The 17,868-nt window shown below is 37.4% G+C and overlaps 1 protein-coding gene across 7 annotated transcripts in view; it reads left to right on the top strand.

The window, feature by feature from the left end:
• garnl3 (GTPase activating Rap/RanGAP domain like 3) overlaps nucleotides 1-17,868 on the top strand; it is a 71,976-nt gene that overhangs the window by 22,552 nt on the left and 31,556 nt on the right. For 6 of the 7 annotated variants that reach the window (XM_081367167.1, XM_081367166.1, XM_081367165.1 and 3 more), the window contains exon 2: nucleotides 3,664-3,733. In XM_081367167.1, coding sequence (XP_081223293.1) covers nucleotides 3,664-3,733 — 70 coding nt within the window. Of the gene's footprint in view, nucleotides 1-250; nucleotides 377-3,663; nucleotides 3,734-17,868 lie in introns of those variants that run through there. The other variant, XM_081367172.1, reaches the window with a different exon arrangement.

Genomic DNA, 17,868 nt, shown 5'->3' with positions numbered 1-17,868 from the left:
GAAATATGCACTTGCAACTTAAATCATTCATTTTTCTTTTTACAAACTGTTATTTCAAGCTTATATTTTAAATATTCTAAATGTATGTATGTATGTAGCCTATGTATGTGTGTGTGTGTGTGTGTGCGTGTGTGTTTGTGTCTTAATAATAATTGCGGTTTAGTTATCTTAAAGGAACACTTCACCGAAAATTATGTCATCATTTACTCACCCTCATTGTTCTAAACCCCGTATGACTTTTTTCCCTGTCAGATGTAAAGCAGAATTACAGTCTCAGTCATCATTCGCTTTCATTGTATGGAGTAACTCATTTTGTTTAACATCTCATTCTGTGATCAGAAGTCATATAGACCTACAGATTTGAAACAACACGAGAGTGAGTAAATAACAGAATTTTCATTTCTGTGTGAACTGTCTCTTTAAGAAGAAGCTGTGCTCTTATTTATCTTCAGTACTGCAGTCATATTTGTACATAGTCCACACAAGTCTTTGCATCGCAAGTGTTCAGAGTAATTTCAGGTGGGGAAGAGGAAAAAGTCACTGTTTTGTCTTAACCTGTAGGATACAGTCCTGATGAAACACAATGTTTTAGACTTTCCCATGCACTGTGTAGTGGGATATACTTGTGCGGAAAAACAGTAAATTATTCATGCGAATGCCTCGGTAGAATGGACATCCATGCGCCACAGTGACTGGTGTCACCGTAAACATGATGTTTTCTCTGATTAAAATATGAAAGAAAAGAGGAACAACCTAATATTAATTTGCTGTTCATTTTAAGACGGTATAGTGTATTCCTTGTCATGGTAAAGTGTTGTGACATTTGTGAAGCATTCGCAATCATAGCAGGTGGTTATCCCGAGCACCGCATTGAATCCTAGGTAATTTGAAGCGAGTGTGATGTCACTCTGCAATTATTTACATGACAACTAATAACTCAAATGAGTACAGGACAAAAAAAGCACAACTCCTCCTGTTGACATGTCCCAGCTAAATGTAGCAGAAGTGTATTACACATCTTTACAGCAACAGCATTTTTTTTTTTACAAAACAAATCCACTCACATAGGCCTAACACTCAGCACAGAATGACAGATCATGTGTCAGCGCTTTTTAAACTCACCACATAATTCATATAAATACAGACTCATATTTCAGCTAGCCTGCTACTGAATTATCACCACCAATCCCAGAAAAATACTTTAAGTTGTGTTCATCTTTCAATTAATATAAGTGACTTTCTCTTACATTATTTCTTTCTCTCCAATACTGTATGTTTATCTCTGTTATCCAGATTTATCACACATATTCTCCAAAGGCAAGGTCCCTGAACTATCGTTGCAGTTATTGGTGGCTTAATTATATTAATCTGTTTTAACAGTGCCATTGCTTTTTCCTACAGCAGTGTTGGCGCATAATAAGAAAGTCGGAGCTCAGAGTGCAATTTTGTTGTTAATGATTGCGATGTCAGATGTTCGTTTCAGACTGTGTGTCAGCATCACTTGTAACCTTTTCTTCGGTCATATGGCAAGACATCAGAGATGCGTGGTCTGAAAATGTCTGAGGCATTGAGCTGTGCATCATTGGAAACATGATATCATGCCAGATCATTATCACTAAATTATTATTGCAGATGCATAACAGGAGTGATTACTGTTAACAAACTTGACCGTATTTGGTTTCTAAGTATCACCAGAGGGTAATGGCTACGCTAATTATGTCATGCTGTTGCTGTCATCATTATCATAATCTCAAACATGGTCATCTGCCGGTCACTACCATTTAGGATTTCTTTTCGTAAAAATAATCAAATCTTTCAGATTATTCTTCTTTTTATCAACAGAACCATTCAATCATGAGCGACAATGAAAGGTTTGTTTGAAGATATGAATGAAACAATAAGACGTTCTGCATCTTAAGACGTCTTTATGTCCTCATCTCTTAACTGTGTTCTCATCCAGGGTAGTATTTCTGAATTTAGGAAAGCAGCTTTCTTTCAGCCCCGTGCCACAGTAAATCATCTAGTGATGAGCCACTCCTTTCTTGTACTCTAGAATCACTTGTGCATTTGTCTTTAAATGCTCTCAGTCAAAGACATGCTTCTAGTAACTGACGGTAATTCAACAGTGGGTCAGTCTGACGGGATTATGAGGCCATTTCTGAAGTCGACCTTTTATCTCGTTTAATTGTTCCCCCTCTTTCAATTAACCATCTTCCTTACCCCATCTGAGAGCCATTTTGCATATCAGAGGTGCATAGGAAAAGAGGCATCTATGTTTAAACTTCTTCTGAAGCAACATAAAGAATGCATGTGCACTTGCAATTTCAACGTTGTGTATAACCATGTCCGCACTGGATCTGCAGAATTCAGGATTTAATTTATTATTTAATTTATTAAATATTTTGGCCAATTTTAGCTACAAATAAGAGTTGTTAAACACATTTTTCAATATTTTTCAAACCATGTCTGCAGATTCCGCCTGGTTATATCTTATCACAGCATGCGCAGGATCTCTTCTGTTGTCCGTAAAGACATTCTTAGCTGCATTCTGCACTAATGGAAACATAATGATAGCCCTCACACAGAGGAAATGTGTTTGCTCACATGCACTCTTTACATTGAACTTGAAGTGAAATGGCTATAATAAATGTAAGCATTCATGTGGCTCAGCATATACTGTATATTCTTTAAACCTTAGTCAGAGGAGATGCTGTCTTCGATAAAGCACATATTATGAAAAAGAAAATAATTTGAGGAGTACTGCATATCAGTTCGCCAGAATCACAAGTAGTTAGCTAAAACAGCAGCATCATTAAAGGTGGTTTGTATTTTTTGAATACTTTTTCATATCCCAGTTTAATATACAGAGACATCTATAAGTATGACAGTCGTAGGTTGATGCCTCTGAAGAGTAAACACTTGCTCTTATGATGGCTTTTTTGTTTTTTTGAGCATCTCAACCTGACATACCAACACTGGCTCGACCAATAAGCTTTTAGGTGGGACTGTGTGTTTGTCCAGCCAATGGAGGACAGGGCTTGTGTGCATGTGTGTGTATATATGTTACATTATTTAAAGTTATATTCCCTTTAAAAAAACTATTTAATATTAATAATAATCAAAAGGCACCTCAATGACTTGATAGGGCAAGAGATTGTTCTGCTATAGTGTGGGCCATCCTTATTGGCAGGGAAAATTTGGAAAACCTGTTTGAAAACATTACTATTTTTGCTATTTTATTTGGTGATGGTAGTGCCACAGAAATGACACACCTTTAGTGCCTTTATGGTCTTCCTGTGAAGTGGTTTTCAATGAGAGAGATCCGCTTTAAGGTTTTGGGAAGATGTGTGATGTCTAGTCGTCAGCTGAGTCACTGAGCATTCGGTTCTCGCTCTAATAATTTGAAACAACCTCACTCAAAAAGTGCCAGACTGCGACATCACAGGGTTTCTGGTATTGAAACTAAATGCTGTATCTGTGTGCTCTGTATGTTCACATACAATGAGTCAAATAGCAAAGAATTTCTCTGTTAGAAATCACATTTACAATAACAAACAACACACAAACATTCAACATTTATTTCCAAGAGAATGAAAAGATCTTTTTGTGCGCAACTAAACATCATGAAATCAGTTTGAATTGTTATATGCTCTGTTTTTGCAGCTCAGCATCAGAGGATCTTGGGTGCAGGAGAGGAGAGTTCAGCCGGAAACACTATGGATCAGTTGAACTGGTGAGGACTGTCATATTTTAGCTCTTCTGAATGTACATATTCTACCTCCTCCTTCTTCTTCTTCTTCTTCATCTTCCTTCTAAACTATTTGTCTTTGCCTGTGCACTGCTGTGAACGCAGAAGCTTCGTGTTGCTCCTTGATTTCTTATATGTCTGTTATGTTCGGTCTGTTACATCAAATGAGATTAAATTAAATTGTTCTTGAGATGAAGTTCACATAAACATAATCTCACCCTACAGTAGCAGGAGCTTTGCAATAGCCACAAGTATATTATCATTTATATTATTCAGTGTTTCGACTGGTCAAACACATGTGCTGTATTGAGTTGGTGTGGGTGTGTTACTTTTCAGAGGTGCCTGTCTCTCCTAGATATTATTGCATGGAGGAAGTGGCTTAATACCACACTAGATGTTACTTCCTATGTGAAACGTGCAAGAGGTTTGTGGGTAGAAGGAAATGGGTGACCTTGTGTCAGATAGAACCATGTCACAAAACCACATGCATTATCATGCGCGGCAGATGGAGAATGTAAATGTGTGTGAGAAAAGGAGAGAGAACGGCATTTGTTACTGCATGTGCCGTTGTTCTTAAGTATCTAAAGCTAGAGTGGCTTCCAAACGTCTGAGACCACTTATGAAAATGCATTTATTTTTATTATAAATTATGTTATCAGCATAATAAGTTCATTGCTTTGAAAGTTTCGAAAAACGCACATGAATTTCAGAATTTCTAAGTATTTGAATCGGTTTGTTGTTGTTGTTGTTGTTGTTTTACATTTTTCAAAATCCCAAAACTTTATTTTCGGGTTTAAATTAGGTTATGAATCCTGGATCTTTGATCATCACTTTGATTGTGTGACCATGTTATGACATTAGTATTGGTAAGAATTTTTTTTTGCGTTGAAGATAAAAATTTAGCATAATCTCATAATTGCCTCTTGCATAAGAGTACCTACATTGCGCTCTGTAATACTTGATTCGGTTTGGTCAGTCACTCATTCTGATATTTCTGTCCAGGACAATACTGACCACTCTGGGAATGTGTTCTGTTTCTTCACAGTTTCTACAAGGCAGTAAAATATTACATCTCCAATTGTCATCTCAAATCAATATTTCCATGTTTTTTTTTTTTATAGAATTTACATAATTATTCAGAAAGTGACTACCACAAAAATAAACATAGAAAGGTCGATCCTGGACTCTCCACGCTCTCTGTCTTCTCACATAATAAAATAATTTAAACGAATCAATATTTCATGTCCGTTTATTTATGTAGTAAGTAGCCGTGTAATACATTTCACATCGCGGCCCTCTTCTCTCTGTTGGGGTTTATTTTGCGGTAATGGCCATCTGATTGCACATTGCCCCTTTCTTATATTCGTTGTAAATTTTAAACAAGAAATATCCAATTTATTTAAAAAAAATGCAAGCCACATTTATTTTTGTTATGTTGTCTGTCTTTATTTTTCCATATGATTTTTTTGTTTTTATTCTGTTTCTTACTGTTTGTTTTCCTTTGCCGCATTGCTCTTATTAAACTGAGGTTACTATGAAACATGCTTATAGTTTCTCTTTTTTTCTCTAATGATTGCTGTGCTTAATTACATTCATTATAGTCTCTTATTTTGGTTGGAATCATTGGTTGGTGCGTGTATTTATCTGTCTGACAGTGTTATTCGGTTATATCAATTATTATGTTATACTGCTAATTGATTCTGCTGTGGTTTTCATGCCAGTGTTTGCATCATTTTACATTTACACTTGCATTTGTGTGTTTGGCTAAGTTTAATAGTGTAATCATCATGAGGGGAAAATATCAGTATTGACCGTCATCATCACATTACTATACAATTATTCTGTGCAAACATATACAAGGTAGTTAGCCACACAGACTCTGATTGTCTGAATTATGATCAGAGCATGATTTATTGGGACATATATATTGTCTATATACTTTTTCATTGGCTGCAACCTGAGAACGAAGGAAATGCTCTTGATGTTTTAGTAGATGTAATTTCTACTTGCATGGCTGGCTATCTGTATGTTTCAATTTATGTAAGTGCATTAGCTCTAGGGATCCTCTTATTGTTGATTTTATGACCTCTAAGTGCAAAGTGTGTATGTTAGGGCTGAAGTATGTAATGCGTGTGTGTGAGGGTTTTAAGTTAAAAGCTTCTCAAGTGCTCCGTTCTCTCATTATTGTATGATGGCCTAATGTAAACATGACTGTTGTTTAGACACTATTACATTCCGATCAACCATTTCCAGAAGTGGCTAGACATCATCTAGAAATTCCGCAACCTATAATCATATGGCAAACTCAACCAAGACATTAGACCTGATCATAGATCAACAGCCAAAGCCAATGCAATATTCTTGTTGGAAACCAGAATATATGCTGAATTTGATGACTTCTCCATCATTAATGAAGTATGTAACATATGCATGTGTGTAGTATTAGCACGTCCTGATTTTGCAGAGATAGATGCGTTCCTGGGCCAACATATTTTGTTGATCCTGGAACAACATACCTGTCCGTAAATGTATTCCTAACCATATCCCTACCCCTAAGCCTATACCCATAACTTAAAATCAGAGGGAAATGATAATTGAATAACACTGGTGTAGAAGCACCTAACCCTGGTTTTAAGTCTAAAATTGACAGAAACTGTAAACTTGTCCCTCAAATCTGACTGGTTGATTGGAATGTTGTCCCAGGGTCAATAAAGATGTTGATCCAGGAACATATCACAATTGGTAAAATCAGGTTCTGCATACTAGTATACAATCTGGATGAAATGCATCAGCTATGTTGACTTTGGACATACTACTCATTTTGACATAATGCTTTTCGTATAGTAGACATATTTGGATGCAGGGACTGCAGTGCCAAAGGTTGTCTACTTAATTAACATATATGAGATACCAAGAAGATACGATTCCAACCAAGGCTGTAACCATATCTTGAACATTAGAGGGGGAGACAAATGTCACAAATGTATGGTCATTTTTCTTTATAATATTTTCATTTTAAAATGTGCTCAAATTCACTCTTAATCGTATACCTAATATGCCAAAAAATGGCTGTTAATTTTTCTTGTCTTTAACATTAAATTACAAATTACATTAAAATAATTACACAAATAGTACTATGTTCAATTCAAAGCTTAAATCTGACAAAGTTAGTATAGTATAGAATAGTTTGCATCACTGGATATTGCAGCCCGTTCTCATCCCAAGGCGTCATATACTGACGCTTTTGACATTTCGTCTACATCGAACGCACATGGCACCCTTTAGCGTCAATATGAAACGCAGATAGATATGGGCCAGAAGGCGCCTCCTAGCGGTCTAACCCTAACCCTACCCCAGACCTAAACCTACCCATAACCGAACAAAGCTCTGTGCGTGTCATATTGACGCTAAAGGGTGCCATGTGCGTTCGATGTAGAGGAAATGTCAAAAGCGTCAGTATATGACGCCCTAGGACGAGAATGCGTTGGATATTACTGTCAGTCACTTAACATTTCTATCGTAAAACAGTTAAATATTAAATGTTTAGCTACTTCTTACCTCGTACTCTTTTACTGTTAAAACTGAAGTGTTCAGCATCTGTGAAGAGCCCACCTTCTTTGATTTGATTGACCATCACTATCATTTTGAAGGGGTAGAATTGTTTTACTTCCTATCAACTATGAGAGTTGTATGTAATGGTGTGCAGGACAGCAACATCAATAATATCCAATATTGGTTGGGGCAATTTGGCCATATCTGATTATTGGGGAGGACTTGTCCCCTCAATGTGTGTGGTGGCTATACTGCGGTGGCCCGTTTCCAGCAATGTGCTTGATTTTTATAGTTTATAGCAGCATTTTGTATACCTAATGTTTCTAATCAATCTCTAATCCATGTTTGATGTTTAATATACTGTACGTTGATTGTTGAAAAACTGGGATTGACATGGAAGAGGCCTTGTTACATGGAAAAGGTCTTGTTACCAGAGCTTGTCGCATCACACCTGGTCAACTGTAATCAGCATCCAAAGCATATGGGGTTTTTCAAAGAGAGCAGATGAAAATGCTTTGTCATCATAACAGCAGCATCACTGAAGTCTATGACAGTTCTTACTCAGCATGAGTCTGAAAGCAGATAACATCAAAGCTGAAAGAACAAAGCTGACCTGCAGTGCACACCTGTACAGGTTGAAGATGTGTTGAAGAACCTTTATAATTCCAACAGAAATCTGATATGGAGTGGCTTGAATGCCCCTCTTTCATTTCATCACCTTTTCTCCATTCAGACACATTGCTGTATGTGCTCTTCAATGCCTCATTCAATTTCTCTCTCTCAATCACTCACCATTATATTTCTTACTTTTGTATGCATTTAAAAAGTTTATGTGAGGATTTTCCCTTCCTGGAGCTTTGTTTGATTGTCAGTCATTCTTACAGCTCTCTCAATGGACATTTATAAATACCTTCAAAAACCAACCAGATGAAGAGAACTTGAGGGTTTTTAATTGCACCTGATGGAGAAACTGATAGGAGTAAATTAAATATTATTCCATTTCTACTGAAAAGTAAGCATTGTAGTCATTAAGTAGTCACATTTGCTTGGTTATGTCTAAAGCATACAGTGACTGGGAGGGGACATATTCGGTTCACTTAGTTTTGTCGTGGCCTCGACATATTAACTTGTGGGAATGTGATAATATGTCATGGCCACAAGAACATTTTGTCGAGGTAACGACATCCTTATGTTGTGGCCTTGCAATGTGAAGCCTTGGCCTTGAGATCCGATGCTGAGGGAATGTCCATTTCTCATGACCACGTAAACCTGCATGATCTGCCACCTGGGATTATCAGAAATGGATATTATTGATAAATGACAACTTTATTTTGAATTAAAGATGACAAAAATTTCACATCCCACAGCCTGTAATCATAATTTGTTTGAAAAGGAATAAAAGTTGTTGCAGTTTTATAGTCTCTACTGGTCATTTTAGCTGCAAACTGCAGTAAATTGTATATAGGTTAGGTGCATTTTTTGAGTTTTGCAGAAGTGTTGGTAGAGGCACGTTATTTAAATGAGTTGCAACAGCCTTATGTTTCAGACACAACCATCATGTTTTGGTGTACAAAAATGATTGTGGCCTACAGGCTTAAAAAATGCTGGTGAATATTCATATATATATATATATATATATATATGGAGTTGGATATATATATATAACGGAGTTGGACCTCCATATTTACATGCTGGCCTAGCACTGTGCGGTTTAGTTGTTTACAATTAGTTATCATTTCTGATACTATTTCTTTATAAATACAAATATCTCTTGAAGATTCTCCCCTGATTTTTAGAGATGGTTTGAATGAATTTATATTGATACTTGATACAAATATAATAACAGATATTGGAGAATTAAACTAGTCATGAGGGCCTTCCTCTGGCCTTATTGAAATTTTTAATAATGCTGCATGACATACACATCTCACAGTATGCATCTTCTGCCTGTTACATATTGCTCTTTATTATAATAATTTGATTCTAACCAAGTAAAAACGCCTTCAGACCCCACACACATATGCTGAGCAGAGGGAGGGTTGGCTGCAGAGGGACTGAGGTGTAAAATTAGCATGTTGGGATCAGTGGAACATGTTGCCTGCAGCTCTATCATTAGGAGTGACTAATGCTTACTGTGTCCAATGTTGTGGGTGGGTCACTTTCTCAAAGATGGGACAAAATTAAGCAATGTTGAAGACATGTATTAGTTTAGTTATGGATTGTATGAAGGTTGTCAAAGACTTTGTGTGTAGTTCTGGTGAGAAATTGTTTGCGGGGGAAAGAACAGCACACATCAAGTCATTATGATTTGGTCATTTACTGTATGTGTGGGTGTGTGTTAGAGGGAACCCCTTTGTTTTGTTAACAAAACTAAATTAAAACTAATTGTATTATATTCTCATTCTCCCTCTCTCCACTCTATTTTGTTCTCTCTTTTACCACAGGTTCATTCAGCTGTAGTGGACAAGTTCATGTATGTATTGTGCAGACAGTGTTGGCTACTTTGAAGTGGGTGATAACATCAAACTTAAATTGGTAGATTTATATTAAATAAAACAGAAAAGCTTTATATATGGAGCTGGTTATTTGATGCAATAGAGGCATGTTTTTATTCAACCTCAGGATGTTCAAACTGGGTTTATACATTTCATTCCAACATGTATGCAATTAAACTGTTTACAGTTTTTTACAATAACTTTGCTACTATTTTCAGAACCTTGATGTCATTTTTCAAAACTCTAGACACAAAACTCAAAACGGTTATCACTTGTAACACAGGCTGTCTAATGTTCAAAACATTGCATTGTGCATTCACATCTTTAAAGAAATCTTGCACTTGCACAATCATTGGTTCAAAAAACAAATTTACTGTGAAATACCATTGAAACATAACTATAGATCACCCACACACAAGCAACCGATAGTTTCACTGTGTCATTGTTCATACAATCATTAAATATTGTAGAACAAAATAGGTGATACAGGTTTCATTATGGCACTACATGTACAGTAAATACATCTCTGTAAAAGTACTGCAGTAGTAGAGAGAATACTACAGACACAGTGGAATCACTGAACAAAGTTTGTAATATATTGATGCAAAACACTACAGTACAATCACAACATAGGTTTATTTGAATCAAAGCTAAAATAATTAGCTATGAAATAGAAAAGAAAAGACAGTACTGTAAAACATCAAATGCAGTGTTCCTCAACTAGCTTGTACTGTAAGAAACCGAACAGGAGTGATTATCTATACAGTGCTGTCAATACTGTAAATAGTCTGAAGAGGTGGTACAGTATTTGGGACCATGCACTGTCAGAAATAGGGGTATACAGTAGGAGTCCATTTCTGTTCCCCAAGGTACAATCTACACTAACGTACCCCATAGGGCTTATTTATTGGACCTCAAGGTACATATATGTAGCTTTTTGAGTGTCAAAAAGCATTAAAAGGTACATATATGTACCATTTCTTTTAAAGCTTTTAAAGTTCTTTAAAAACAATATTGTACCCTTGAGGGTACAGCCCCAGTGACAAGCCATTGTACCCTAAAGGTACAATTATGTACTTTATTTTCTGAGAGTGTAGACACAGTGTCTGATGAAGCATTATGATAAAATATTAGGCTACATCCATGGATAGTGTAGTCTAATTGGTTCATGCTCCACGCTAATTGATGACAATGAATCTCGTTATCTTGAAACTTTCATGATTTACAGTAAACATGGAAGATTGTTTGTCTGTTTCCATACAACTATGCATTAAGAGTAATGCAATAGTTACTTATCATTTTGAGCAGTTGTATCAATTGATAGTTAGATCATTGTAAGGAAATGAATAGACACTCATTTGAAATGTAATGTGTGAATCGCCTTTTGAAATAGTAGTACTCTGATGTTAAGTTGTGTCATATTGAACAGGTGATTTTTGTTGAATGAACAAATGATCTAAGTTTTATGTGTATTGTATCCAAGCAATTGAGAAAAGGGTTAGAGTTTTGAAAAATGTGCATTTTGATCATTGGTTGTGAGTTTTGTGTCTAGAGTTGTGAAAAATTACATCAAGGTTCTGAAAATAGTAACAAAGTGATTGTAAAAAACTGTAAGTAGCAAAAAAAAAAAAAAAAAAAAAAGATTAATTAAAGTAGCACAAAACTTGCATTGATTAATTTCCTGCCACTTCCAAAAAATGATTGTGATTAATTTATGGTAATTGTAGGCCTTTGTTTGGTGGTCTCATAGTACATTAAACTAGTTCTGTATTTCACAATTCACTCAAAGCTCAGTTCCACTGTGTAGACTGATTTAGATTATGGAAATGTTTCCTTTTGTTTTCCTCTCAGATTCAGATGCTTTGCTTTCTCCATGTGTGTCTCTCTCCATATTCTTTCCTCATCTCATCTGTCTCTCTATTTTCTCCAGCTCTATTGTGTGAGGCATGAGAACACACACAGAAGCTCTCAAAAAGATCAATGTTACAATAGCATTGATTCTCTTGCTCTCTTCCTTGCACTCTCTCTCATGCTTTTCTGATTTGTGTGTGTGTGTGTGTGTGTGTGTGTGCGTGTGTGTGTGTGTGTGTGTGTGTGTGTGTGTGTGTGTGTGTGTGTGTGTGTGTGTGCGTGCGTGTGTGTGCGTGTGTGTGTCTGTGTGTCCAAAGTCCTTGTGGGGACATTTTGGTCCCCATTAAGAAAAGAAAACAGCTTATAAATCAAACTAAGTGATGTTTTTTGAAAATGTAAAAATGCAGAAAGTTTTCTGTGATGAGTAGGGGTAGGGTTAGTGGAAAGGGATAGAATATACAGTTTGTACAGTATAGAAATCATTATGTCCTATGGAAAGTCCCCATAAAACATGAAAAGACAAAGTGTGTGTGTGTGTGTGTGTGTGTGTGTGTGTGTGTGTGTGTGTGTGTGTGTGTGTGTGTGTGTGTGTGTGTGTGTGTGTGTGTGTGTGTGTGTGTGTGTTTGTGTGTGTGTGTGTGTGTGTGTGTGCGCGCTTTGAACTTATGGTTGAGTTTGGAAGACTGTCCTGTCATTATCCCGCTATCATTAACCTCATGGCATTTATCGAAACACCTTAATAGCATCACAGAATGTCACTGAGCAAAAGAAGAAAAGAAAAAACTATCTCATGAGACAAGTAATTGTGTCTCTGTGTGCTTGAAGTAGATTCCTGGGGTGTGCAAGTCCATTAGAGGGAATGTTGTTTATCAAAGGCCTGTGTCATGGGCAAATGTCAAGATGTCTCAAGGGTTTTGATCCAGCTGCATCTATGTTCAAACAGTATGAAAAATATCCACAGAACCTTTTATTAATTTACCTACAACTGATTTGCTGTTTTGCTGTCAATGTAGATGCACTGTTCTGCACATTAATACAGGCTGAAGTTATCCACTGCTCAAACCCAGCTAACAAAATATGCTCTAAGAATGTTCCTAACGTCCCCATTAAGTTAAGAAAACGTTTGCTGCGTTTGAAAGCTTAAAAATTCTTCTTCAGAGGTAGAAATGCTTCAAGACACGTCTAAATCTAATGTTAGCTTTACTTCCTGTCTCCTGAGATACCTTCATCTGATCAAATTCTGAAGGCAGCATAGATGTATCCTTCACTGCCTTTGATATCCCACAAACCTGTACGTTCCTTTCTGTTTCTTTGGCAGTTATGCTAAACTATCATGATGCCATCTGAAAGTTGTGTTTGGTGGTCAGTTTGTGAATAAATGTAAGTTTTTTTGAACAACTTTTTTCACTTTTAATGTCATTTCTAGCAAGAAATTTGTATTTAGTAATTAAATATTCACTTTGTTTTCACCAAAGCTCTGTATTGTGTAAACAGTTATGCTGTCTCAGAAGTCTGTCTAAAATCAGTTTGTTGAGGTACCTTCTTGCGCAAACACTGCCTACAAACCCTAGTGAAAAATAAATATACCGAAATGTATTTGAAATACATTTATTTTATGCTAACTATAAGGGGTGTAACAATATATCGTGCCACAATATATCGCAATACAAAAATGCATCAATATTAGGGCTGTAACGATACGCGATATGAAATCGAAATCGCGACACTCGGATCCACGATCCTGTTTCGCGGTGTGAGAAGGCAAAATCGCGACACACCCCTTCCAACTCTCAGAGTAACGGCCGTTTCACACATACTCCGTTTGCAGTGTGTATGCGGTGCATATTTTTTCCGTAGCCTACCCATGTTAACCGGTCAGAGCTTTCAGACTGCACGCGGTTGCCGTCCGTCGATCCGTTCCAGTTGCCGTGTGTATACAGGAGTGCAGCGATCGTTTCCGCAACGAGTATTTCTTTTGTGCTGCACGCGCTGAATTAAAGTGACAGCGCATGGTTCGTGGTCAAAATGAACACAGATTGACAATAAATGCGATTAATTAAATAAAATGTAGTAATCTCACTATAAATGTATTTAATTAAATACTACCTTTTTCACTTTAAGACTGGGGAAAAGCAAGAAAAAACACAATTTACCTCAATTTGTAAGGTTTGATTGGTGGTTTGCAGCACAGGCAGTAAGCCTCAGTTACCTCAGTGTGAAACAGTAGCCATTTAATTTAGCCTACTACTTTGTAAATGTAAGAGACTCATGCTCGAATCATCACCACAATGGAGTTTAGTTCTGTTTGCTTTTCAACAGTATTTTGTTACAAAGAAAACAGAAGTGTTATAGCTTTGGCTATTTATTTATTTTATATATGGCTATTTATATTGTTAATAATTTGCATAGTTAATCTTGTTCTTTGGTGTTCAGTTTATAAAGGTTTTACAAATGTTATTTAATAAAAAATATTGTTTTAATAAAAATCATCCCCCCCCCCCAAAAAAAAAAAAAATCGTGATACGAACCGAATCGTGGGTCAAAAATCGTGATACGAACCGAATCGTGGGTTTGGTGTATCGTTACAGCCCTAATCAATATGTCTCGTGGATAGTGACAATATGTATTGTGTGTAATTCACCCAAAATGAAAAAAATTCTGTGAGAAAAAATTCAAGTTTACAGAGTTTTAGTGTCAGTACTACATGAAACTACTATATATAATGTTGAATATAATGTATAAAAATGCAGTGGGGGAATATTTGTGGGTCCTGATAATGCCAAATGTCTTGTTACTAAAAAGTGGCCTACATTATTTTAACCCTCCTATTACCTTTGGGGTCAATTTGACCCCATTCAGTGTTTAACGTCTCAAAATACATACTTTAAAATTTTTTTTTTGCTTCATATTTAAAGACTTTTCCTAATTTAATGGGGACAACTGGGTAAACATAAAATTAACATGATGATAGGTTTTCAATGGTCTGTACGTACTTTTGTAGCATCGGTGTTCTTTGGGGTCAATTTGACCCCAGGCTCATTTTGCTGTATAAAACGTATAAGAAATATCTTTTTTTGTTGTTGTTCACACATTGGTGATTAGGCACAAATCCCACATTTATTCTGGATGATATTGAGGTCATTATAAGTTGAGATTTTATGATCTTCAAAGACCTTCCCTCTGCTTTAGGGCCCTAACCTGACATTACCATATAGGCCTACTTGAAGTATTGAGAGAACCACTGATAGTTCACACGATATAGTGGAGGGGGGAATCATAATTCTCACAAGAAATTAGATATTTCCAGTGCCAATTATATATTTCCAGGGAAGGGAAAATATAATTCTTGCAAGAACTTTGATATTTTGTGCCGTGTGGGAGGGGAAAACACAATATAGGGGAGGAGCAAATGTATGAAAGCTTCCACAGAAGCCTTATAAACCATTTCTCTTTGTGCTTTGTGAGCTCTCTCTTTATGCTCTTTCTCAATTGAAAATTACCTCTTAGCAAAGTTTTTTGGGGGTTTTTTTGGGTTCTATACGGACCTGTTCTCCAGCAAGACACCAGGCGACCCGCCCGAAATGCAGGACGACGCCATACCAGCCATCCCGTCAGTGTTGACCAGTGAGGTCGGGCATGCGATCCAGAACATCCAGAAAGACCGGCGCCAGGGCTGGACGGAATCGAGGCCGAGCTGCTCAAAGAGGGTGGACCAATGCTGTGGGCAGCATTGGCCAGCTGTTTCAGCCAACATGGTGCAGAGAAGAACACCAGATCAATGGAAGACGGCCAAGACAGTGCTGTTGTACAAGAAGGGTGACCGCGAACAGCTGAGGAATTATCGGCCAATCTGGCTCCTGCCACCCGTGTACAGGGTCTTCACCAAGGTGCTGTACAACCGACTAGCCAGGCAGTTGGACGAACAACAGCCACCCGAACAGCCCGGCTTCCGGTCTAGCTACAGCACAATGGACCACATCCACGTGCTGAACCAACTGCTCGAACGCTGCCGGAAGTACAAGATGCCTTTGGTACTGGTCTTCATAGACTACGAGAAAGCCTACGACAGCATAGAGATCAATGCCGTACTGCTCGCCCTACAACAACTGGGCATCTCCTACGAGTACGTGGCCCTTGTGCGGGAGCTGAACAGCGGATGCGCCACCAACATCACCTTGTTAGACCGGACACTTCCCACTTGAATAACAGGGTGCAGCTGTGGCCAAATTTGAAATTTTTGCTGCTTCAGTTGCTATAATGTTGATTCACATTTTTCTAGATTATTGTGCAGAGTGATCAGTGGCATTTTACATAATTTCAAAAAGCTTTATAACAAACCCCCAAATTTCACTGTTTTTGTCCTTGGCACCAAATTACCAGCTAACATCATTTTACTAATCATATCATCAGCACATGATTGCTATAAGGAAGGAAGAAGTGCTTCCAATCATTGTGTTCTTCTGTTAGCAATGGTTTCCTCCAAAGAAAGATGGAGGATCATCTTTGCATCAAAATGGCCTCCATTTACCAGATCATCAAGAGCTTCAAGAATAGAGGTTTGGCTGAAGTGAAGAAGGCTTTAGGATGTCCCAGAGTGTCCAGCAAGTACCAGGAACTTCTCCTCCAGAGGAATCAGCTAGGGAATCGTGTCACCACCAGTGCAGAACTGCTCAATATTGGCAGCAGGTGGGTGTGAGAGCATCTGCACACACAGCGAGGCCAAGACTTTTGGACAACGACCTGGTGTCAAGAAGGGCAGCAAAGAAGCCACTTCTCTCCAATAAAAACATCAAAAATTGGCTGAAATTCTGCAGGAAGTACAAGAATTGGACAGCAGAAGACTGGTGCAAAGTTAATGTATCTGATTAGAACATCTGGAAAATCGATTGTCCAGAGAAGAAAAGGTGAACGCTACCATGAGTCCTGTGTCGTGCCAACAGTGAGGCATCCTGAGACTATCAATGGGAGTGTCATATTGACCCCAAACCTATCCTTGATAAAATATATTGTATAATATAATAAATAAATAGCTATTAAAACACCAAAAATATATATAATTTTTGAATTTTAGATAAATCAGTGACATTTTATAATGATTTGCTAATTTGTCCATAGTCGTGCAATAGGTATTCTGGATGTATAAGGGGTGGGGCTGGGGGTGGGGGGTTGGTGGTGTTTTATTTAAAGAGCTATTTAAGTAGTCAACAAAGAAACATAAAGTACCTGACTTAAACCTTTGGGGAAAAAATGAAATTGGGGGGGTTTAAATTGGTGGGGTCAAATTGACCCCAGTGGGTAAAAGATGTTGGTAGATTTGAGGGTAACAGGAGGGTTAAATATATCTAGTCAGTGACAGAGTGCAAGCATATTCGTCTAAAATAATTCTGTATTTTCAGCTTCAGAATCATGATGAATATTTTTATTCTGGTGTCACCATTGTCCTGTGCATTGGGTTACCAGCACCAAGTCCAAGCCTATTCATTTCCACACCCAATGTAATACCAACTTTAACCTTTTACTATATGTCTTGGAGTATCACAATAATATCGTATTGTGAGTGCAGTATCGCGAATTGTGACATGAGGGTATCGTTAAAGGAGAAATCCGGTCAATTTTAACATTGAGCTCATTTTTTTGTACATTTGGAGTGCTGTCAATTCAGAGAACAACGACAAAAATCGGTGTTGCCTACACCGAGTTATTCTATTTTTAAAATTTGCACCCTGTTGACTTCAATGGGGCAAGTACTAAACCTGCTTTTAGCCTCTTAACATCCTTGATGTGTCATTACAAGTGCACAGAAAATGTGAGTGATTTCTTCTGAGTGAACACGAGTGAATCTGACTGCAGTAGATGTGAAAGATATGTATAAAAATGATGTTATTTAAGCCAGCGCAAATACCTGTGTTTACATCCTGTTTTCGGTTGAAGTCCAAAGTAATCGATTGCCGAGTTCACGCGCGTGATCATAGGTAACTAAACCTATGCGCGTGAACTCGGCAATCGACTATTCGGTATTTGCGCTGGCTTAAATAACATCATTTTTATACATATCTTTCACATCTACTGCAGTCAGATTCACTCGTGTTCACTCAGAAGGAATCACTCACATTTTCTGTGCACTTGTAATCAAGTCAAGTCAAGTCATCTTCATTTATATAGCGCTTTTAACAACGTAGATTGTTTCAAAGCAGCTTCACAGAGATAAGCGTATAATTTAAG

Source organism: Scardinius erythrophthalmus (genome assembly GCF_964197995.2).
Source record: "Scardinius erythrophthalmus genome assembly, chromosome: 5".
NCBI classification, from domain to species: domain Eukaryota; kingdom Metazoa; phylum Chordata; class Actinopteri; order Cypriniformes; family Leuciscidae; genus Scardinius; species Scardinius erythrophthalmus.
This window is presented reverse-complemented; position numbering and strand designations above follow the sequence as displayed.